The sequence below is a fragment of the Ursus arctos genome, unplaced genomic scaffold (genome assembly GCF_023065955.2).
Source record: "Ursus arctos isolate Adak ecotype North America unplaced genomic scaffold, UrsArc2.0 scaffold_18, whole genome shotgun sequence".
Taxonomy (NCBI): Eukaryota; Metazoa; Chordata; class Mammalia; order Carnivora; family Ursidae; genus Ursus; species Ursus arctos.
Genome location: NW_026622852.1, coordinates 10,017,758 through 10,041,729, shown reverse-complemented (window position 1 = coordinate 10,041,729; position 23,972 = coordinate 10,017,758). Strand labels below are relative to the sequence as shown.

Genomic DNA, 23,972 nt, shown 5'->3' with positions numbered 1-23,972 from the left:
TCCTTTTAGCTCTAAAGGCAAATCAGAGTTAATGTAGTAGGGTCATTGAGCATAAAATGAAAAAATAAGTAGAGATTACTTCAAAGAGAAAATAGAGTAATAATAGGAAACTTGGAGATCATTGAATTTTGGAAAAAAGTCTTCAAGTTTCCCTTTTAAAAATTTTTTTTAGGGCAGAAAAATTAGATGCTACAGGTTTAACTTTCCTTGGAATAGATGTTTCCTTAATTATAAAAGCCACCAGAAGAATGACTGATAGATGAAAGTATGTAAAGAAAGTTCTTGACAGGGCATTTGGTATTGATATTTAGTATAATAAATGCTTTTCCTAAGGACAGCTTAGCACCTTGTTTTAGGCTTTGTGATATTAGCCACACAAATGGTATATTATAGGAAGAGTGAGAAGTCTGGATAGTTCTCGCATGTGTATTTATGTGGTCCTGAAGGCCACTGTGACTGCTCTGCTGCCCCTGGTGGATATGTGGGCAGAGGACCAATTTGGTAGAGCATATTAATTTTTCAAAAATTGCAGCCAGATATTGTTTAACTGGTACTTCTAGGTGTATAGGACTACTCCAGGGCCTATTTCATTGATTTTGGTGTATGATATTCTACATACCTATAATTTAACAGTCTTAGAAGTACTGTTTCTATGATTTTGCTGATTTTGGACTTGAAGTTTAAAATTTGCAATAATTTTGGTAAAGTAGGATTGTTTACCTTGGACCAGGAGAAACAAAGTGGTTGATATAGCTAATTGGAATTATGTGTTTCTAACAGTGTCTACAATGGCAACATTTGGTTTAATGTTGCTTATTTACTATGTGAACTTTCACATAATTTCTTTTAATAGCTTTATTGAGATGAAGTTTACATCATCAAGTTTCACTTGTTTAAAGTATGTAATTCAGTGGGTTTTAGTACATTTATTTTAATATCCATTAGCAGTTATTCTCCATTTCTTCCTCCCAAGAATTAGACAACCATTCTGTAGATTTGCCAATTCTGGACATACTGTATTAATGGTATTATACAATGCTGCATAATTATTATTTTTTTAAATGCAGTTTTGAGTCTAGAATTGGATCGGCCTTCATAATTACTTTGAGTCGGGTTTAGGTATATCCTATACAGAAAAAGTTAAGTTTTGTAAGAAATGATGAATTTGTGGCTCAAGAGGGTAATCTACCATTTTTAAAATTCCTATAAATTTAATAGGAAAAGGTATCTTTTGATGAAAACTTTGTGTACTGGGTATTGGGTTAGATAGAGGTTTACAAAGTGTGGTACTAGGTCCGGCTGCACCAACATCACATGGGAATTTTAGACATGCAAATTCTTGGACCCTACCTCACAACTCCTGCCAGAAGCTGGGGTGTGGAGCCCAGCAATCTGTTTTAACAAGCCTTCCAGATGATTCTGATGCATGTGAAGTTTGGAAACACTGTAGTAATGTGAGTAGACATTCCTTAGAATTTTTCAGTTTTGTAAGTTTAGAATTCTTTAAATGTGATTTTTCTGAAATGGGACAGATTTTATGTACTTTCATATGGGGCCTTATAGCTTCATAAAACACATAGTTTATTTTTATATTATGTTTAGAGGAATGACTGTACCTTCCCCCAGCATTTAAAAATGAAGATTTTTATGTTGTAAATATCTGTAAATTTTAAAACAACACTAAATAACCAAACTTTCATTAAGCATTGTTTGGTTAATAACAAAATAGTGGTACTGAATGATTAATGAAGACAATGAATTATTAATATTTAAGAAATTGGAATATATTCAAGGATTTAGAATATAACTTTAAAATTAAGCTAATATTTTCATTTCAACATGTGATGTTTTGTGCTTTAGTGTTGTCGTAAGTATACCATTTATTTTTGGAAAGGCAGTGCTGCTGTATCTCCATTGGTCTGCTGACTTAGCTTTTTCTGTATTTAAGTCTAATTTTTAGAAACTCGGTCTCTGATGATTTGCCTTGCTGCCCTCACCTCCCCCCCAAATCGGGATGGTGGTTATTGGGAGCCTTTCAGTTTGGATTTTGCATAAATGAGAGTTTACTAACAGCCTATAGTTAGGGATGTGGGAAAGGAAGAACATGGGAGAAGAGATGGCAGTTTGGAAAACTATACTTATTCATAACTGATTTATAGATTAAGATTTTTTAAAAGATATTTTTTAAATGTGAATTTAGTGCAGAACCTTTTTGGTTCTTGAGCTTCATTCATTCATTCTTGCTCTGACCTAGAAACTTTGATTTTTCTTAGCATTTTATGACATTCACAGTAAATTCATCTAGCAGTTGAGTTTTGAATATTAGACAACAATGAGCCCTTATGTATACCAACTGTGACCATCTGCTAGGTATCTTAAAACTAACATTCGAGACGGATTCTTAGTAAATGAGACTGACAAGGACCCAGTGCTTTGCTGGAGCCAAGTCGTGGTGTTATCTTTGATTACATATGTATTCTTTTCCCTTCCCCGCTAGCAGTCAGCCAGCAAGTTTTATTCTTTTCTTTTAGAGTGTGTTATGATCTGTCCACTTTTCTCTCTCTCCTCTACTACAACTTCAGCCCATGCCACAATTACTTTTATACTGTCCTAATCCGGGTGCCTGGGTGGCTCAGTCGGTTAAGCATCTGCCTTCGCCTCAGGTCATGATCCCAGCGTCCTGGGATGAGTCCCATATCAGGCTCCCTGTCCAGCGGGGAGTCTGCTTTTCTCTCTCCTCTGCCTCTCCCCCCTGCTCATCCCCCCCCATAAATACATACATACATACAATCTTTTAAAAAAAAGTGTCCTAACCCTGTCTCGGTTTCAGTTTGCACTCTTTGTATATAGTCAAAGTGATCTTCATATCCTAGTCAGATCATTTCATTTCCCCGTCCAGAAATCTTCATTTATCTATAAATGCTGTGTATTAAGAACTGTATGAATTAGCCTATGCTTACCTCTCCAACCTTATCACACACATTTTTTTCACTGTTACATAAATCTACTTTCTCTTGTCTCAGGTCCTTGCTTATTTTTTCTTTCTTGGGAAACGCCTTCGGATTTTCAAAGTCATTTAGGTCTAAGCTCACGTCCTCTTTTTCATACTTATTTTCTTCATTTCTATGATGACTAAAATTTTTTTCCCCCTTCACCCACAAGTGAAGAGCTTGGAGAGCAGGGACCTTTGTCTGTCTTGTTTGTCATCATTTACTTAAGTGCCTGGTGCGTACTAGCTGTTAAATATTTGGTGATACATTGAAAGTGTACGCCCTAGATAAAATCATTTGTTGATTATGAATTTGCTGTCCATTAACCAACATTTATATAGTGTTTAAGACAACTAGATCAGAAAGACCTTTTATGAATTCTGACGGCCATTTACCTGCTACATGACCTTGAGCAGGTTACTTAGCCTTGTGTCCTTTTCTTATTTGTAAAACGGGAATAATTTATCTCAGAATTTTGGGGCGTAAACAAGACTACATGAAAAATGCTTAGAACAGTGCTTCACATGTATTAAATGATAAATGTCAGCTTCTAAAGATAACGTTACCATATTTTTCAAAACCTAATACTTGTAGTGTTAAATTGTTTGAAATGCAGTTGGAATTTTTGCTGATTGCTATTGCTTACTGAGGAAATACTCTCACAGGTCTATCTCTGAAGTCTAGAAAATTTAAATGAAGATGTTATTTTGTTAAATTTATCTCCTTACTGATTTTGTCTTAATACAAAGAGGTTGGATGCTCAGTTCTAGGAACTTCAAAAATATCGATCACAGGCTGTTTTAAAACAAGTCTGATGCATAGTTTTAGGAGTGAAGATGAATGGGGAGGTGGCAGTTTTTTGTATAACCTGTCCACAAGAAAGGAGTAAAGAAATGAAATCATAGGGTGGGATTTTATTTTCTTCGCTTCTTCTTCCATACGTCTTCTGTACTCTAGCTGTAACTAACGGCGTGTGTTGGTGTGGGTCTTTATACAGTATAGTTTCTCAGAAGCCTTACACTGTTTATTCATCTCTATACCAGCAGACTCATGGCACATAGTAGATATATATTCAGTTGTCTCTTGAATCATTTGCTGTTACAAAGAATGCATGCTGGGGTGCCTGGGTGGCTCAGTTGATTTAGTGTCTGCCTTTGGCTCAGGTCATCATGCCAGGATCCTGGGATATCGAGCCCTGCATCAGGAGCCTGCTTCTGCCTCTGCCTGCTCTGCTTGCTTTGCCTACAGCTCCCCCTGCTCGTGCTCGCTCACTCTCTCTCTCTGCCAAATAAATAAAATCTTAAAAAAAAAAAAACCAAGGAACCCATGCTGTTACAAAACCTAGTAATAGGGGCACCTGGGTGGCTCAGTTGGTTAAGCGTCTGCCTTTGGCTGAGGTCATGATCCCAGGACTTTGGTATCCAGCCCATTGGGCTCTCTGTTCAGTGGGGAGCCTGCTTCTGCCTGCTGCTCTGCCTGCTTGTGCGTATGCGGGCTCTCTCTCTCTCTGTGTCAAATAAATAGATAAAATCTTAAAAAAAAAAAAACCCTAGTTTTAAAACAGTATATTTCATATTTTGTGATTTAGTAATGAGAAATAAAGCAGCAAGTTAGAATCAGTGTTTTTGGAAATAGGGCTATTTAGTAGTAGTACTTGGCAACAGTTCAATGAGTTTTGAGCTTTGTATCTTCAGCTCTGATAAGCTTTCCTATTTTTTACATATGACTTCTGGTTTGCCTTAGAGGTAGAGAGCTCCAGGTGTGTGATAATGGAGCTTTGGTGAGGCATACGTCTGTTGACCCCTGAACAACATGGGTTTGAACTGTGTAAGTCTACTTATACGCGGACTTTTTACAGTACTGTAAATGTATTTTTCTTCTTCATGATTTTTTAAATAATGTTTCATTTTTCCTAGCTAGCTTTATTGTGAGAATACAGTATATAATACATGTAACATACAAAATGTGTGTTGATTGACTTATTAATAAGGCTTCTGGTCAAGAGGAGGCTATTAGTAGTTAAGGGGGAGATGAAGTTATTTGTGGATTTTTGACTGTATGGGGGGGGTCAGCACCCCAAACCCCTATGTTGCTTAAGGGCCAGTTGTTAATGATTTGCCCTTGGGACATTTTACATTAGCCCTTGATTCTTAAGGGTGAGGATATTGGTATTTAAAGTCAGAAGTCATATATATAGGGATATGGTATCAGTATTTTAGTAGGTGTTTCAGAGACTGTATTACAGTGAATAAAGGAAAACCTGAAATGCTGTTAAGGAATACTGTACAGAGTTGAGGCTCTGCTGTTTAATAGCTAGATGACCTTGCTTGAATGAGTTAATCCTTCTGGTCTTCAGTTTTCTAATCTTTAAGATGTGGATTTTGGTGATACCTAAAGTTCCTTTTCACTTCTGGAATTTGATGGGTAACTCTGAATTAACGTATCTTTTCATTGTTAAATTAGAAAAAAAAAAGTTTTCTATAAAGGAAACAAGTCATTTTATTCCTGTTTTTTAGAAATAAGCCCAAAACCTGTTCATGTTTTGATGTATTTTCTTTGAGATTTATAGGTTATTTTATTTACTTTTTAAATCTTAATTTTAAAGCTTTTTATTTATTTATTTATTTTCGGTATGTCATTTTAAAATGGGCTGCTTTGAAGAATGAATCAGAGCCATAGCCACATCAGGTTGTGCCCTTGGGGACTAGTGATGGCTGTCTAAACAGTAGTCTAGACCCTCTTCATCAAACCTGTGGGATTGTATCCCCAGGGAGGATTCTGTGTATGTGCATGTGGGCGCGTGGGCATGTGCTTTTATTTTATTTTTTTAATTAAAACGTAATAGGGTGCCTTGGTGGCTCAGATGGTTAAGCATCTATCTACCTTCAGCTCAAGTCATGATCCCGGGGTCCTGGGATCAAGCCCCGCATTGGGCATATCTCAGTCTGCATGCTTGGCGGGGAGCCGGCTTCTTCCTCTCCCTCTACTGTTCCCCCTACTTGTGCTCTCACTCTCTGTCAAATAAATAAATAAAATCTTTAAAAAAAAAAAAAAAAGGGAAGTGTTTTAAAACAATGTAACCCCTAGACATATATACTATTGTATAAGTTTGGGGCACCTTGGTGGCTCAGTAAGTTGAGTGTCTGACTCTTGATTTTGGCTCAGGACATTAGGGTCCTGAGATAGAGCCCCATGTTAGGCCTGGAGCTCAGCACAGAGTTTGCTTGTCCCTCTCCCTCTGCTGCTCCCTCCACTAGCGCCTGCTCACCCCTGCCCCCTCAAATAAATAAATAAAATCTTTAAAAAAATGTATAAGTTTAAGGTGTACATGTTGATTTGATACATTTCTATATTGCAGTATGATAACCACCATGATTTGATACATTTGTGTATTGCAATACGATTACCACCGTAGCAATAGCTAACACCTCCATCATGTTCCATAATTATCATTTCTTTTTTACAATGAGAGTGTGGGAGGATTCTTCTTTCTTCCGCCATGGTTTTTTGAGTCTCATTAAGGGGTTCCTTAGTCTTGAGCATATTCTTTGATCCAGCAGTTCTACTGAGAATATGTTATGAAGATAGGTGCAAAGATTGAGCAGTATTATATTTATTATGGCTCCATTAATTTATAACAGAAAATATGTTACAGAAAGTATTCCAACAATAGGCGAGTCAATTTTGAGATAGCCATTCAGTGAAATAATATGTAGCTGTTAGTAATTATTGCCATAAAGAGATTCATTTTAATTAGAAAAAGTATGGATGAATATGTAGCATATACATTAAATTACTTATTAATATGTATACATACAGCTAAAAAGCAGGCTGAGACAGTAACTATAGTTGGTAAAATTATGGATCATTTTTGGTTTTTTTGGTGGGATGTGTACTCACTGAAGAATATTTTCAACAGCTTTATTGAGATATCTCAAACAATTCATTTAAAGTATACAGTTCAATACATCATATATCTGAGAGAGTAGTGCAGCCATTAGCACAGTTTAAAACATTTTCATCATGCCAAAAAGAAACCCTGTGCCCTTTAGCAGATACTTCCCATTTCTCCCCAATTCTGTCTCCTGTCTTACCATGGCAGTCACTAACCTATTTGCCTGCTCTGAGCATTTTATATAAATGGAACTGTATAACATGTGGTCTTTAATGACTGGCTTCTTTCATTTATCATGTTTTCAGGGTTAATCTGTATTGTGTCACATGATAGTTCTTCATTACTTCTTATTGCCAAATACTCCATTGTATTAATCTATCATATTTTATTTATCCATTCATCAATATATAGACATTTGGATTGTTTTTACTTTTGGCTGTTACGAATGTAAGTTTTGTGTGTACCAGTTTTTGCATGGACATATTTTTACTTCTGTAAGAATGGAATTCCTGGGTCAAATGATAACTTTATGTTTAATCCTTTCAGGAATTGCCAGACCGTTGTCAAATCAGCCATGAATCATTTTAACATTCCTACCAGCGATATACGAGGATTTTAATTTATCGGTATCTTTGCCAAGATGTGTTATTATCTCTTATTATAGCTATCCTAGTGGGTGTGAAGGTAGTATCTTTTGGTTTTGCTTTGCATTTTACTGATGACTAATGATATTGAGCATCTTTTCATGTGTGAATATTTTTTAACCTTCTCTCCATAATGTGAACTATTTAGACTTATAAAGGCATTCTCACTTGGAAAGGCATAGTTATTTAAATTTTGGTATATTGATAAAGATGCAAATTTAAGTATGACTTACACAGTTGACCCTTGAACAGCATGGGCGTTAGAGGCACTGACCCTCTATGCAGTTGAAAATCTGCAAATAACTTCAACTCCGCAAAAACTTACTTCTAAGAGCCTACTGTTGACTGGAAGCTTTACTGATAGTATATAGTTAATTAGCACATATTTTGTATGTTATATGTATTACATGCTGTATTCTTATAATAAAGTGAGCTAGAGAAAATGAAATTAAAATTATAAGGAAGAGAAAAGATGTTTACAATTCTGTTAAAAAAAAAACGAAACAAAAATCCCCTTCATAAGTGGACCTGCAAGTTCAAACCCATTGTGTTCAAGAGTCAGCTATACTGTGAGCATAATGTATAGTAAAAATAAAGTAGATCTTGAAATCTGAATCTAGAGAAGGATCAGGGGAGAATTTTTTAAAACCTATTCAGCAAAATAAGAATAACAGTTATCCAAGTATAGTCAAAAGGTATATGTATAAAACAAGTTGATGTAAATAAGACCAAATATAAATGATTATATTAGCTGAATAGAATTCTGTTAAGACTTTCAGATTGGAAAAAAACCTTTCAGATTGGATTAGTAATCTAGCTGTGTCTTACTTTGTGAGAAAAGCTCAAATAAGACGTGACCAAGTAATGATACAGTCACAAAGAAAGCAAGAGTGGCAGTATTACTATCTACTAAAAGTAGAATTTTAAAGTCAAAGCATGAAGAGAAGGGTACAGGCCCCGTATACATGAATTTTGGTTACCATGTTTTAGTTAAATAACACTAGTGCCCCAATAACCCGATTCAGATTTCACATACCCCAGAATATTAACTGTAATTGCATAAACCACAGAATTTTTGCTAGCTCTTCAGTCCACAAGTCAAAGTATAAATAACAGATGCATAGCATGTCACTTTTTTCAAAGGCTCTTGGTGATTGGTCAGTGTGCATCTGTTTTTCAATTCATGCATAGATGACAGTGTGTAGTGGTGGTGTTGCATTTTTATCTCAATGATATACCCATTCAGGTTACATTTAAAAAATAATATAGGGAATTGGCCAACAAAGATGAAAGTGCAGGAAAGAAACAAATTAACACTAGAAGTGAAATTTGAACTGAATGTAAGTGGAGTTACAGAATAAATAGCTAACCTTCAAATGTAGACATGCTGCATTTGGAGAGACTGCATATGCAGGAACTTAGTGAAGGCAAGCTTAGCAATATAAATGAGAAAAGTGGTTGTAATAAAAAGGATGAAGATGTCTCAGAGGAAGTGATGCCAACAAAAAACATTAAAGATATTTCACAACATTGAAAGTGCAAAGGATAAAATGTTGGAAGCTGATCAGACTTAGGAATATGACAATTCTCCAAGGCATAGAAAATATGCTCACTCTTACATAAGTTATATGATCAGAAGAAGGTAAGCACTGTTCAAACTATTCTTTCTGAGTTATTTTTTCCACAGAGAAAAACATTTTAATCTCAATGTTCCTAATGTTTTAAATTACAGTGTGCTAAAGTATTAGTTTTATTTTTTTTCCATGTCTTTTCACTGTCAGTAATAGAGTTTAATGTTTTGACAATTTTAAATTATGGAACAATCATAATTCCCCCTTGTTAATTAAGATTGCCTTGCTTTGTCTTTTTTTCTTTAAGATTTATTTGTGTGCGTGAGTAGGGGGAGGGGCAGAGGCAGAGAACCCTCAAGCAGACTCTCTGCTAAGTGTGGGGCCTGACATGAGGGCTCAGTCTCAGGACTCTGAGATCATGACCCTATCATGACCTGAGCTGAAACCAAGAGTCAGATGCTCAACTAACCGAGCCATCTAGGCGCCCCTTTGCGTGGTCATTTTTATAGTCTCGTGCTGTCATGCAAAGGACTGTCTGTTTTAAGAAAAGAAAAATAACCCATGTAAATTGAACTGTCAAACCTTTATTATATACTAAATAACATCGTGGTAGAATCAGTCTTCTGTTTTGAATAGCTTTTAGGTTTAGAGTCATATCTAAAAATCCTCCATGTTTGAAGCTTTGGAACAGTTTTCTATAATTGTATTAAGTATTTAAGATCCCTTACACTTTTGGAAGTTCTTGATGCCACCAATTTTGAGCCCATTGGGCATTTTGAACTGTAAGGGATGGTGCTGTGTTTGTACATGGCTACTTAGTTTCCGTCCTTTTTTCAGTTTTCTTTCCAGCTTCTAGGTCTCTGATGGTATTGTGTTTCTTGTCATCTTTGGCTTTATGTGTTGTTTTTGTGAGGTTTTACGAGAATTTGTGTTGAATTGCTTTGTTCTAACTGGAAGTATATTTGTTTTTGATGGGTATTTAATTCAAGTTATTTACTTGGAATTTGAAACATGTAGGAAGAATTGTTTTACTGTTTTAACTAAATGTGTTAATTTTTCTAATTTGAGATGATGGGTAGGAATGAATGATTTCTAGTAAAAGGCTGAGTTTCTGAATCAAATGAGATAATGATGATTTAAATGTGCTTTAATCAATGTGCAGTTAAAAATACATACATACAGTGAGAATTCCTAAATTACAGAATTTGAATTATAAAGCTGACTTTTGTATGCACTGGTTATATTTAAATAGAGCTCTAAGTCTCTTTTTAATTAAAATTTTATCCTAAAACCTTCTAAAATACTCTAACTGGAGTGTTAACTGTAGTTATTAGGTCCCTAATTCTTAAAGAATTTCACCAGATAAGGAATTTGTGATATATACCTAATTAATAATTTATAATCTTAAATCGTAGCACATTTTAGAGGAAATGAGTAGTAATCTGCTTTTCCTTTTCCTTTGGAGAATACAGTCAAGCAGCATAACCAAAAAACTCCTAGGTACAGCGAATCTTCCTTTATAGAATTGACAGATATCTGCAGGACCAACTGATGTAGGGGAGATATAAGGGGTCTGTTCTGGAGAATATTTCCAATTACATACAGATACACAGTTTAGTCCCATCATTCACAGATTCTGTATTTGTGAATTTGCCTGCTCACTAAAAATATATCCAAATCAGTACTCAGGGTGCCTTCATGTGCAACCAAAACGGCAAAAATTTGGGTAATTTGATACACATGTTCCTAGCTGAGGCTGACCAGGGCAGTAATTTGCCTTCTTGTTTTTGCTCTTATACTATAAACTGTCCTTTTTGCAGTCTTAGGTAGTGCTGTAGTTTTTGCGTTTTTGTGCTTTTTTTCTTGGTCAGTTTGCAGTTAGTTATAGCCCCCAAATATGGTACTGAAGTGCTGTTTAGCGTTCCTACGTGCAAGAAGGCAGTGTTGTGCTGTGCAAAGAAAGTATGTGTTACATAAGTTGCTGACTGAGTTCCATGTGAATGAGTCCCTAATATATGTTCATGTGTCTTTAGACAGAAACACACCAAAAAAACAAGATTATGTATTGATTGGTTGACGAAATTGTGACCAGTGTTTGTGTGGTGACTTTATAGAACATAACTACCGCAAATACAAGACCGACTTTAATGAATTTCTGAATGAATAAACGAACCAGTTGTAACCTCTCATTCCTTCATTAAAGTGAAATTCTTAACACATTTTATTCCAAAAACCTTATGTATTTATACATACAGTAATGTACTTCGTTGATAGTGTTTTATGAGTTGTGTATTGTACCAAATTACTTTGAAATAAAATTATATTTGGAATGCATTTTAAATGGATTGATTAATGGAGTTGTGTCACAGTTCTTTTCATTAGGGGGCGTTTTTTTAATTACATACATAAAATTTACCATTTTAACCACTTTCAAGTGTACAATTCAGTGGCATTAAGTACATTCACATTGTGCAACTTGAGTGTTTTTTAAATACAGGACTGGATTCTAGGAGTTTGTGATTGAATTTAATAAAAGCATTTGAACTTTAATGAATTATTTGTGTCTACCCTTTATGTAAGATTTTTAAAATGAATTTTGGGTTAAGAATTGTTTATACTTGCATCATAGCATAGTGCTATTTAATGACATATATTTGAGATTGCTTTGCACTCACATTTTTCTCCCTCTCATTTTTTAGTGCTTTTTTAGGCCCAAAGGATATATTTCCTTACTCAGAAAATAAGGAAAAGTACGGCAAACCAAATAAACGAAAAGGCTTTAATGAAGGTTTATGGGAGATCGATAATAATCCGAAAGTGAAATTTTCAAGTCAACAGGTGCGCTATATTACATAAAATTTAGTATTGTTCAGTCTTGGGGGATAATCACTATGCTAGCTGTAGGAAAATAAATATTAAGAGCCTTGTGAATTTCAGATTAAATTGTGCTTGCTTGTGAGGTTGAACCTTGATCTTTCATACGTAGGTGAAATGATGAAAATATTACCTGCACGGTTAAACAGATCTCAGAAAACTGGGAAATACTCAGTTATTTAAGTCCCGATTGATAGTTTGATGTATCATTAAATTTAAAGCCATATGTACTGTTCTCTTAAATTCAGGTATTATAACTCGAAGGAGGTATGTTTTTTTCTAATTCATTTTAATTTCTAAATCCATAAAATTGTGTTAAAATACAAACCTCACGTGGGTTAAACTAAATATGTGACAGAAGTACTTACAGCATAATGCAATTTATACTTAATGTTTTTGGTATCTAGAAGAGCAGCCTTAACCTTCCTTTTTATTGTTCTTCATGTGTTCAGAGGTTTTGTTCATTTAAATTAGACTGAGCTGTAGGGGTGCCTGACTGGTAGTCAGTAGAGCACATGACTTTTGATCTTGGGGTTGTGAGTTCAAGCCCCACATTGGTCGTAGCTTACTTAAATAAATAAATAAATAAATTAGGCTGAGGTAGTAAAAACTAGAGATAGCAGGAGACCAAAAATTCTACCCTTTCTGCTTTGAAGTCTGTACTTTTTTTATTCTCCTTTTTTGCATGTGCCATGCTTTTTCTCACCCTTTGAGAACTTTTCAGGTGCTATTCTTGGAAGATTTAAATCTTACATTGGTGCTCCAAGGCTGCATTAGATACCCTAAATACTTTCATTGCTACCCAAAACTTACTTGTTAATCGTACCATATGTGCTTCTGTACTTAAATGCCACAGTTTATTAGTTCCATGAACAAAGAAGTTGTGTGTCATATGTGCCTGTTACTGTACATGGGTGGCAAGAATAGGTATTCACTAAATACTGTTGCATGAATGTCAGGCTAGAGGGTTTCCCATCATTGTTGCCTCAGTCGTGTAACGGTAGTCCGGAGAGACGGAATGAATTATTTCCTGAAGCCAGCAGTTTGTAACTTCACTTGGATCATGCGTCCTGTGATTGTACCTTCAAGGACTTTTTCATCCTCCAGATAGCCCAGCATGGTCACCCTATCCTGTGTTCCTATGTACCTACTTAATCTCCAGGTAGTTTTTACCCTATATGCTTGGGATTTTCCATTTCACAGTGAATTTTGTAGGTTGTGTGCATGAAACCTAGCAATTTTCTGTCCTTAACAAAAGTATGAAGGATTGTGCTCATGTGATGTACTTTGTGTTCTGGCCCAAACATGTCCCCAGTGGCACATTCCAAGGATTTGGAGAAAGCAGTGAGCCCCAAACATACAAAACAAAAAAATTGGCCATCATGATTTAAAAAAATTTATATAAGTAATTTTGGGAGCATTTTTATATTTTTCTGTTGTCACTTTATAATTTTAGGGGTTTTTACTAAAGAAAAAATGGGTTTACAGTTGAGATTTGAAATCATTAGGGGCACAGTTTGGACTGCATTGCTGTCATCTTGTAGACCTGTGCTTATCTTCTTCCAGTGTGTACTGTATTACCTATGTTACTCATCTTTTTGGGCCCCTAGTAGATCATCTGTGTATCTTATCATATGGGGGTACTTTTAAAATTTAATGATGATTGGTTCTGACCCCCAACCTGAACCCAGAGGAATGAATCGCTGCCTGGTTGAATTACCATCCAGGAATATGAAAAAAAATCGATGATTACTGGACTCCCACTCAGTGCCTTTTAAGTAAACTAAGTGTGAGATATAGATCAAAGTCTTTAAATAAAGCTGTTACATATGTCCTTTGCTAAGGCTCTGTGTCTTGGAGTAAGTAAGTTTCTCTTTAGAATATGTCAGTAGTTGAATAAACCGTGCAATTCTAAATCAGTTACATTGTATCTTACTGGATATTTACTGGTCAGAACATCAGATTGGTATTCATTGTAATTATACTTCATTTCTGCTTTAACCGTTTATCCTTGACAGTATGTAACCTTCAATTATAGGAATACAATCCCTTTAAGACTTTAGAATTTAAAACTTTTTAAAAAATTGTTATGTTTAAAAACATCTTATGGAACAGAAATGAGGGTACTTTTATAACTTTATTGCAAATAGGCTTTTGAATTTTTTCATGGGTAGACAATGTTTAAATTGGGGTAGAATGTTATTTTGTGGTTAATAGACCTGCTTGTTATAGGCATCAACTAAACAATCAAATGCATCATCAGATGTTGAAGTTGAAGAAAAAGAAACAAGTGTTTCAAAGGAAGATACTGACCATGAAGAAAAAGCCAGCAATGAGGTGTGTTTAATTTCTCTGGCATTCTAAACCCATTTTGTTGCAAGGGAGAAATTGTAAGATGGGTTTGTCATTTGATCGCAAAGTAGAAAGTAATCTCTAAAGTAGTTGAGTAATGAATGAGAAAATATTTAAGGCTTATTTCCTTGTGTGAATATTAAATACTGTACTGGAAAATAATTTTTGCATTTTTAAGATGCATAATATTGGGGCACCTGGCTGGCTCAATTGGTAGACCGTGAAACTCTTGATCCTGAGGTCATGAATTCAAGCCCTACATTGGGAACAGAGATTACTTACAAAAATTGAAAAAAAAAAAAAAGCATGGATGTTTTTATTTGAAGTTCTTTTGCTCTGCAATATATGAGGTCCAACTATAGGAGAGTGGGTTACTATTCGTTAGGAATCTTTTTAAAGCAAGGTATTGTGGGATGGAGGTACTGGAAAGAGCACTGAACTGAATTTTTAAAAATCTAGGTTTACTTCTATCTCTGTATTTGATTATCTGTGAGTGGGGATACTCATTGAGCCTTTTCGGGCCTCATGGAATAGTTGTTAGATGATCTTCAAAGTTTCAACCACTTCTTGAAATTTGCAACCCTAAAATTCAGGATTCTACTGTAGAAAAAAGTGGTTTTATAAATTTAAAAAGACAGACTTCCTTGTGTACTAGCAAGCGTGAACTTTATATTTCATCTGACAAAGAATTTTTTTTCTGTAGACAAAGATACTAGCTATTCCTTTCACTTTATAATGATAATGTTAAGACTTCTAATGTTGATAATTTCAAATTTCAGAGAAATAAAACAAGTTTCCCTAGTGCCTTTAGTGAAATATGCCATTATTTTTAGTTTAAGAAATTTTCTTTAGGGGGCGCCTGGGTGGCATAGCGGTTAAGTGTCTGCCTTCGGCTCAGGGCGTGATCCCGGCGTTATGGGATCGAGCCCCACATCAGGCTCCTCTGCTATGAGCCTGCTTTCTTCCTCTCCCACTCCCCCTGCTTGTGTTCCCTCTCTCGCTGACTATCTCTATCTCTGTCGAATAAATAAATAAAATCTTTAAAAAAAAAAAAAGAAATTTTCTTTAAGTCTTGACGTAATTTATTGTTTAATGTGTGTATATATATATATTTTTTCAATTTTAGGATGTGACTAAAGCAATCGACATAACCACTCCAAAAGCTGCCAGAAGAGGGAGAAAGAGAAAGGTAATGTTGCTGCTTAGCCACAGGGATCTTAAAATAATTTTTTTTTAGTCAGATTGAGGAATAGTAGAGATAATGAAACCTTATTATTACATTTAAAGTTGGCCCTTCACTCCAAGTCCCTAACTTTCTTAAAGGATAGGTTATGTTTATTTAGAAGACTATCTATTTCTTTTCTAGTGATACAGCACCCTTAAGATAAGTGGAATGGTAAGGGAAGTAAAACGTATCAGCCTTCATTCCTTTTAATGACACTCCTCAAGTTTTCACTGTAAAATAATAATATATAATAATACATACTCATAAGGTTGTTGAGAGGGTTAAATGAGTTACCACATTCAATATCCATAATGCTGGTACACAGTAATTGCTCTGTCAGTATTGTCCGTTCTAATGTTATTAGCAACATTGTTGCATGCAATTGGGAATATGTGATATTTTAGGAGGAAGTACACCCTTTGCTTTTAATTAAGGTTTCTTCTTCTCTAAATGAAGTTTTGTTTGTCACCTTTTTCTGATGTATTTATGTCTCAGACTATTATAGCCCAAAGATTCAATGAAAACTAAGAGTTCAGTATCTCATGAGGAAGTAAAATATGACGATAATTTTAGTGGCTTTTTTTTCCTGTGGGATGTGTTTGGAATATTTGAATAGTATATAGAGGTGTAGAGAAAATTTTGTTTCAGGCGTTGCATCTCAGTATTACCAGACCATAAAGTTTGAGGGAAAACGGTACAACCCCTTATACTTAACCTTGAACTAAGGGAAGTGATGGGAAGCCGTTGAATCATTTTAAATTTCACACACATCCTTTTTTAAACCAGTGTGAATGATGGAGACTGGATTGGGGTGGTGAGACAAGTTCACAGATTAATTCATTCAGAATTTTAGTACTAACGTCACCGGTGCAGGCAGAGCATGGAGCATTGAATAAAGAAGGTAAAGTCTCTGTTGAACTTACATTTTTGTGGGACAGACAATAAATACATGAAATAAGTTAAAATGGAGCATTATGATAGAGACTTGGTAACTAAGTCATGAAAGGCTTTTCTAAGGAGCATGGATTGGGAGGGAGGGGCCTTCTAGCAGGTTTTTTAGTAGTGTAGAACCAGAGATTGGATTTAAGAGCACTTCAGGGGTAAGGTTGGTGGTTGATTGGCAGTGGGTGTGAAAGGAGGGAGGCCCCTAGGGTGACTCCAGGGTTGGTTTAGTTTGGGAGCAGAGACACAGGGAGGAGAAAGTAAAACGTCTAGGGGAATTAGACTGCAGATACATTGTTTTGACATCAAAAGGGTAAAGGTAAAAGTTAAAGATACAGTCACTGATGTGAAGATAGGACAGTAGGTGAGGTAGTCAAGGGAGAAAGTTTACTGGGAAGAATGCAGAAACTAGAATCCTGAGGGAACTTAATGGAGATGAGAGGTTGCTTTGTAAAGTTAAGGCTGAGAATGAACTATCAGGAGAAAAGAGAGAATATTAAGCTAAACAAGGGGGGAGAGAATTTTTTAAAAATGGCCAGTAGTGTCCTGATATGGAGAAGATCCTGGAAGATACTTGACAGTTGGGCTCCCCCAGGATATTTTAAAGTCAGACAGTAAGGGCTGATGGAGGGGGTTGCAGAATAAAATGTTTAATGTTAAAGTTACACTGTTTTCGAAATCTTTGAAGGGAAGGAGTGAGAATGCAGCAACAGGGATTTGCATGGTTAAAAGAGAGGGTTTAGAGTGAAAAAATATGATGGCTTTAATAGTTTCTTTGCAAAACTAGGAAAGATTGGAAATGTGGATAATATGAGTAATTGTTGTAAGGAGATGCTGGATGAGAGAAGGGAGGGGGCACATTTGAAGGAAGAGACTTAAGAGGAAGAAGGAGATGGACATTTCATCCTTTTTAACATTAAAGAGAAGGATGGAGGAGGTTATTTAAAAGTTCTAGGGAGAATTGGGAATTAAGGGAATTCCTTCCTGCTGGCCTCCGTTTCTCTTCTCTCCACCACCTAGTTTAAGGAGGACTGCATATATGGTATAAGGCAGGAAGAAAGGATTGAAAGTTCATGCTGGTGTGGGGAGAAAAGGGCACGCACAATAGGGTAGAGATATTAATGGATGGCTTTGAGATCCCGACTGAGATTGGGTAAAATGAATGCATGTTAGTATCATCTTCCTCCCCTCAGGTCTCAGCAGCAGGGAAGACTAGAGCAGAGAAGGTGGAGTTTTACAGTGATTCTCTGCTGGAGATTTGTGGGAAAGGTGCAGCAAAACAATGCCTAGCTTGAGGATATGCACATGAATAGTGTAGTCCCTTGGGGTCTGGGGAGGGGTATTTTAGGATCACGAAGGGAGTAGTGCTTAGAAAGTGGGGTAATGGGAGTAAAGGTGTCAAAGGGTTAGAGGTCTCAGGGAGATCAAGTAAAATATGGAAGAAATATATTTGCATTTAAGATTTAAATATACGTATATTCAAAATAACTTAATTGTCTTTTCTCTGGATTAAATACTTATTTTATTTTCATAAAGAATGCTTTTGACTTGCCTGATTTTTCTAACAGTCAGGAATACATATCCATGGTAGGGCTGATTTTTTGATGGAGTATTAGTATTAATATATTTTTATTTATATACTAATTATTGGTGAATTTGTTCCCTCTTATTGGTATCTCTTTCAAAAGATCCATCCTACCTTTAATTCTTATGTAATGTTTTGATTTACTTCCAAAAGTAGAAAGTGTAAATGAAGAGATGTATGTGTTGGTTTTTTTTGTTTTGTTTGTTTTTTGCACTGAAGAGCTCATCAGTTTGAACTGAATCTTAGAGAACATTGCCCTCTCTTAACACCTCAGTATGAAAAGAGCTGTCATACAGTCTTGGGTTTTCAACCTTTGGTACCTGGGGAGCTTGGTAAAAACACAGATTCCTGGCTCAGTATTGAATCAGTATTGGGGCAGGGGCGGGGGTGGTATAAAATTCTAGAAATACAACCTGAGTTAATGTTTAACAGCAATGTTTGTGATGTTCCTTGAAAACAATTCAGTGGCAAATTTAGCCAAGTTTATTGACTTTTAATAATGCTTTGAATATGCATTATTATTTTCCAACTATAAAAGCAAAAATGTTTAAGATTAAAAATTTGTAGAAGTGGGATTGCTAAATCAAAAATTTGCCTATTTTTAATTGCTGATATTCATAAAGATAATCTTTCAGAAAGGTGTTGCCAGTTCATTGATCATTGGTAATAATACAATTCTTCATTTCCTTGCCAATGCCGGGCATTATCCCTTAAATGTTTGCAAATCAGATTGTTGATTAAAAGATTTTTAAGTTTTTGGGGCACCTGGGTGGCTCAGTTAAGTGTCTGCCTTGGGCTCAGGTCATGATCTCAGGGTCCTGGGATCGAGCCTGGCAGGTTCCCTGCTCAGTGGGGAGTCTGCTTCTCCCTCTGCTCCTCCCCCCATTCATGCTCTCTTTCTCTCTCTCTCTCAGATAAATAAAATTTTTTAAAAAAAGATTTTTAAGTTCTTTATCAGTAAGATGTGTGGTGCGTGTTTTTACCTGCTTCATCGCCCTTACTTTTGCTGCTCTGGTTAGTGCAGAGTTGAAGTGGTCATAGAGAGGCGGCTCGGAGTGACCCGCCCATCCTCTCTTCACTGTTTCCTTCCTCCCACTTCAGTGATCGGCAGTTGTTTGTATTTCCTTTCTAATTGGTGGTTTTAACCTTTTTTCTACTCTACTGTTTTAATCGATTAAACCGACTCACTTAGAGCTCTTGTCTCGTCAGGGGTCATTTTAGTTTGCAAAGGGTCACTGGAATTTATTACTTTACTGCAGTAAATCACTCTTTATGGAAAGTAAGAATAACTCCCAGAGAAGAACAGCAGATGTCAGTCTTCGTTCGAAAATAAAACATGTATATATTAACAAAGTAAAAGAATAAGAAATATCAGCAATTTAATTTCCTGCCCTTAACTAATGTTAGAATATTAATTTAGGTTCTCATAAGTACAGAGTATAAAGTATTGCATTTTGAGATACCCGGTGAAAGTACATTTATAAGCAACGTGTGGGTTAAGTGTAATTATAACTTGGGTCACCATTTTGCATCCAGCATGTTAGCTCTATTTTTACAAATGATTTTTTTAGGCCGAGGATATCTAAGAAGTGATGTTTTTTGTTTGTTAGAATTATTTGCTAGAGGGGCGCCTCGGTGGCTCAGTCTGTTAAGTGGCTGCTCTTGATTTCAGCTCAGGTCATGATCTCAGGGTCATGGGATTGAGCTCCGCCTGCATCAGGCTCCGCACTCAGTGGGGGGTCTATTTAGGATTCTCTCCTCCCTCTCCCTCTGCTCCTTGCCCTGCGCACTCCCTCTCTTAAATAAATCTTTAAACAAATTGTTCACTCTTATAAATTGTTGTAAGCTGTGTTTGGGGACATCACTCTGACATGTTCACTGTTGAAAATAATATCATGTACAAGTTACGCTTATATGTAAACTCTTTAGGGTGGCATTATCTTTGTTGAATTAAATTTGGAATGTCTACTCTTTATTTGCTAAGTAAGTTAATTAAATCTTTGTGATTCAGGCAGAAAAACAAGTAGAAACCGAGGAGGCAGGAGTAGTGACAACCCCAACAGCATCTGTTAATCTAAAAGTGAGTCCTAAAAGAGGACGACCTGCAGGTAGGATTATTAATGCTTAAATCTCTGGCTTATGATTAATACTCCCATTACAGTGTTGAGCCTCAGATACTTTGGAATAGGTGGATAGATGATTGGTTATGTATTATATATATACAAATTTCAGAGGAGATAAACATGGTTTCTGCTTTGTGTGATGAGTATTTTAGATTTAAAGTAATTGCTTGGGACATTTGTTTTCATTTTCTGTTTTCTCTTATATTTTCCCCTAATGTAGCAGCACATGAGTCTGTGTGAGGTTAAATTCCATGAATGATGGATATTTTACCTCTCACTGTAGAAAGCCTAAGTTTTCCAAAAGGAAATTACTGCATTCTTTGTCTAGGACCTTTACAGTATGCAGCGCTCTTCAGCATTGCCTATCGAAAGTGTTGTCCTGATTTGGGAAACTGGAAATAGTTTGGAAGGCTATGCCTCTAATATAAAATAGAACAAAGAAAATGAACCAAAATAGAGCCCATGTTTTTCTACCTCATAATAGGATTCTTTGGAAAGGGGCGAAGATCAGTAATACCCAGAGAAGAAAAATCCCGAGATTTGTTTCCGTAATTATTTTGGAATTTAATTTTTTTAATGCATCAAATTAATGGTGTTAGGAAATTCAGTGAATTCTGATACAGATTTTCAAAGATGTGAATGTACAATATACACTTAGTATTGTAATATGTATACAAATATTGAATATAAGTGGTAGTATGCATTACAAAGTTGAATTTTGTGATATTCCTGTTAAGACAACGAGGAAGGAAGCCCTCTCAGCCATACTAAGGAGGGAATGAAAATTACTCTGTTGATATACCACTTCTAAATATTCTGTTGTTGCTCATTTGAATCATTGGAGGATATTATCTTTAAAACTTATTAAGATAATATCTCTAATAAACCACTAATATTCTTAGTATATATCATTTCTAATTTTTGTATGTGAGAATTGCATCTTGAAAGATCTTGAAAGATAGTTACTAATTTTGTTTTTCCCTCTGAATGTTAGCTACAGAAGTGAAGATTCCAAAACCAAGAGGCAGACCCAAAATGGTAAAACAGCCCTGTCCTTCAGAGAGTGACATGTGAGTTTATTTTTAATATATAATTGGTTACACACAATAAGGCATTTGACTTTAAGTATAAATCTCTGTATTTATACCGGTTTTGTTTTATATGATATTTGCTGTTACTATTTTGTGTTTCTAAAAATTATGGGGGAAAACTATTGAAAAGTTTTTTGTTGTATAGAAAGTAAAAATTGAGGGGCACCTGGGCGGCTCAGTCGTTAAACGTCTGCCTTCGGCTCAGGGCGTAATCCCGGGGTCCTGGGATCAAGCCCCATGTCAGGCTCCTCCGCTGGGAGCCTGCTTCTTCCTCTCCCGCTCCCCCTGCTTGTGTTCCCTCTCTCTCTGGCTGTCTCTATCTCTGTCGAATAAATAAATAATCTTAAAAAAAAAAAAAAAGTAAAAATTGATGGGGAATCAAGAAGAATATGATGAGGGGCTCCTGGGTGGCTCAGGCAATTAAATGTCTGACTCTTAATTTCAGCTTAGGTCTTGATCTCGGAGTTCTGAGATCAGGCGCCCCCACTGAGTGCCACATTTGGCCTGGTACCTACTTTACAAAAAATCTGACGTGATCGTCACTTCATTAATCTGAGACGTCGTCTTGGTATATCAGGATATAAAGATATTTAGATAATACAGGGTAAAATCTATAATAGGGAAATTGGGCAATTTATATGTTTAAGGAAGGCTTAGACAAAGTTATTTTATTTTATTTTATTTATTTATTTTAAGATTTTATTTATTTATTTGACAGAGACAGCCAGCAAGAGGGAACACAGGCAGGGGGAGTGGGAGAGGAAGAAGCAGGCTCCCAGTGGAGGAGCCTGATGTGGGGCTCGATCCCAGGACTCTGGAATCACGCCCTGAGCTGAAGGCAGATGCCCAACGACTGAGCCACCCAGGCGCCCCCAGACAAAGTATTTTAGAAGCAATTTCCACAAATCTTTTCTAGCTCCTTCAGAATAACTTTTAAAAATACTGCTAAGGGGGAGGGGCCCCCAGGTGGTGCTGTCAGTTAAGCATCTGACTCTTGGTTTCCCCTTAGGTCGTGATCTTGGGTTTGTGAGATCAGATCGGGCCTACAGTCTGGCTCTGCTTTGAGCAAGGAGTCCGTTTAAGACACTCTCTCCCACTCCCCCCTCATTGCCCGCCCATGCTCTTTCAAATAAATAAATCTTAAAAAAAAAAAAATACTAAAGAGTGCCTGATTGGCTCAGTCGGTAGAGCATGTGACTCTTGATCTCAGGGCTGTGAGTTCAAGCCCCGTGTTGAGTATAGAGATTACTTTAAAAGAACTAAAATTATTTTTGTGATGTGAATTTAAAATGTTAAAGTATTTTGGTATAATAACTAATCAACAAAATAATGGGGTTTTTTTCTTGCCACCTTTCTTTTCCAAGATGGATATTGTTTATGTGGCTTTTCTGGGTAGAAACTTCACCAGAAAGGAGAGAATGTATATTTAGACAAAGGGCAAAGCTCTTTTTAGCTATTATGTTTAAAGATTTTATAAAGAAGGCTCAAGCCAAGTAGGTCATTTAAGAGGGGATTTACAGTGTTTTGAATGAAACATTTTTATAGTTCTAGAACACTGAAGCATTGGTACTTTGCAACTAAAATATGTTTTAAGAGTTTTATTTTACTGCCAAGCTAGCTATTAAAGTATTCTGAAAAATAGTGTTTTACAGTGTTTTGAATGAAACATTTTTATAGTTCTAGAACACTGAAGCATTGGTACTTTGCAACTAAAATATGTTTTAATAGTTCTAGAACACTGAAGCATTGGTACTTTGCAACTAAAATATGTTTTAAGAGTTTTATTTTACTGCCAAGCTAGCTATTAAAGTATTCTGAAAAATAGTGTTTTACAGTGTTTTGAATGAAACATTTTTATAGTTCTAGAACACTGAAGCATTGGTACTTTGCAACTAAAATATGTTTTAATAGTTCTAGAACACTGAAGCATTGGTACTTTGCAACTAAAATATGTTTTAATAGTTCTAGAACACTGAAGCATTGGTACTTTGCAGCTAAAATATGTTTTAATAGTTCTAGAACACTGAAGCATTGGTACTTTGCAACTAAAATATGTTTTAATAGTTCTAGAACACTGAAGCATTGGTACTTTGCAACTAAAATATGTTTTAATAGTTCTAGAACACTGAAGCATTGGTACTTTGCAACTAAAATATGTTTTAAGAGTTTTATTTTACTGCCAAGCTAGCTATTAAAGTATTCTGAAAAATAGTGTTTTACAGTGTTTTGAATGAAACATTTTTATAGTTCTAGAACACTGAAGCATTGGTACTTTGCAACTAAAATATGTTTTAATAGTTCTAGAACACTGAAGCATTGGTACTTTGCAACTAAAATATGTTTTAATAGTTCTAGAACACTGAAGCATTGGTACTTTGCAGCTAAAATATGTTTTAATAGTTCTAGAACACTGAAGCATTGGTACTTTGCAACTAAAATATGTTTTAATAGTTCTAGAACACTGAAGCATTGGTACTTTGCAACTAAAATATGTTTTAAGATTTTTATTTTACTGCCAAGCTAGCTATTAAAGTATTCTGAAAAATAGTGGCACAGAATTACAACATAGTTCTAACTACCGTAGTGAGATTAAGAAATGAGGTACATGCAGGTGAGTTTTTCCTTTTAAATATACCAGATAGAGGCACCTGGGTAGCTCCGTTGGTTAAGTGTCTGCCTT

The 23,972-nt window shown here is 35.7% G+C and overlaps 1 protein-coding gene and 1 long non-coding RNA gene across 5 annotated transcripts in view; both read left to right on the top strand.

Annotated features, from left to right (window-relative positions):
- Positions 1-23,972, top strand: part of PSIP1 (PC4 and SRSF1 interacting protein 1) — a 39,223-nt gene that overhangs the window by 4,150 nt on the left and 11,101 nt on the right. For all 4 annotated transcript variants that reach the window (XM_026506502.4, XM_026506504.4, XM_026506505.4 and 1 more), the window contains exons 4-8: positions 11,800-11,938; positions 14,207-14,311; positions 15,453-15,515; positions 20,090-20,186; positions 21,196-21,271. In XM_026506502.4, the coding sequence (XP_026362287.2) occupies positions 11,800-11,938; positions 14,207-14,311; positions 15,453-15,515; positions 20,090-20,186; positions 21,196-21,271 (480 nt within the window). The remainder of the gene's footprint in view (positions 1-11,799; positions 11,939-14,206; positions 14,312-15,452; positions 15,516-20,089; positions 20,187-21,195; positions 21,272-23,972) is intronic.
- Positions 2-11,445, top strand: LOC130544014 (uncharacterized). The gene is made up of 2 exons (XR_008959872.1): positions 2-1,454; positions 7,432-11,445. It is a non-coding gene; the product is annotated as an uncharacterized LOC130544014 (long non-coding RNA).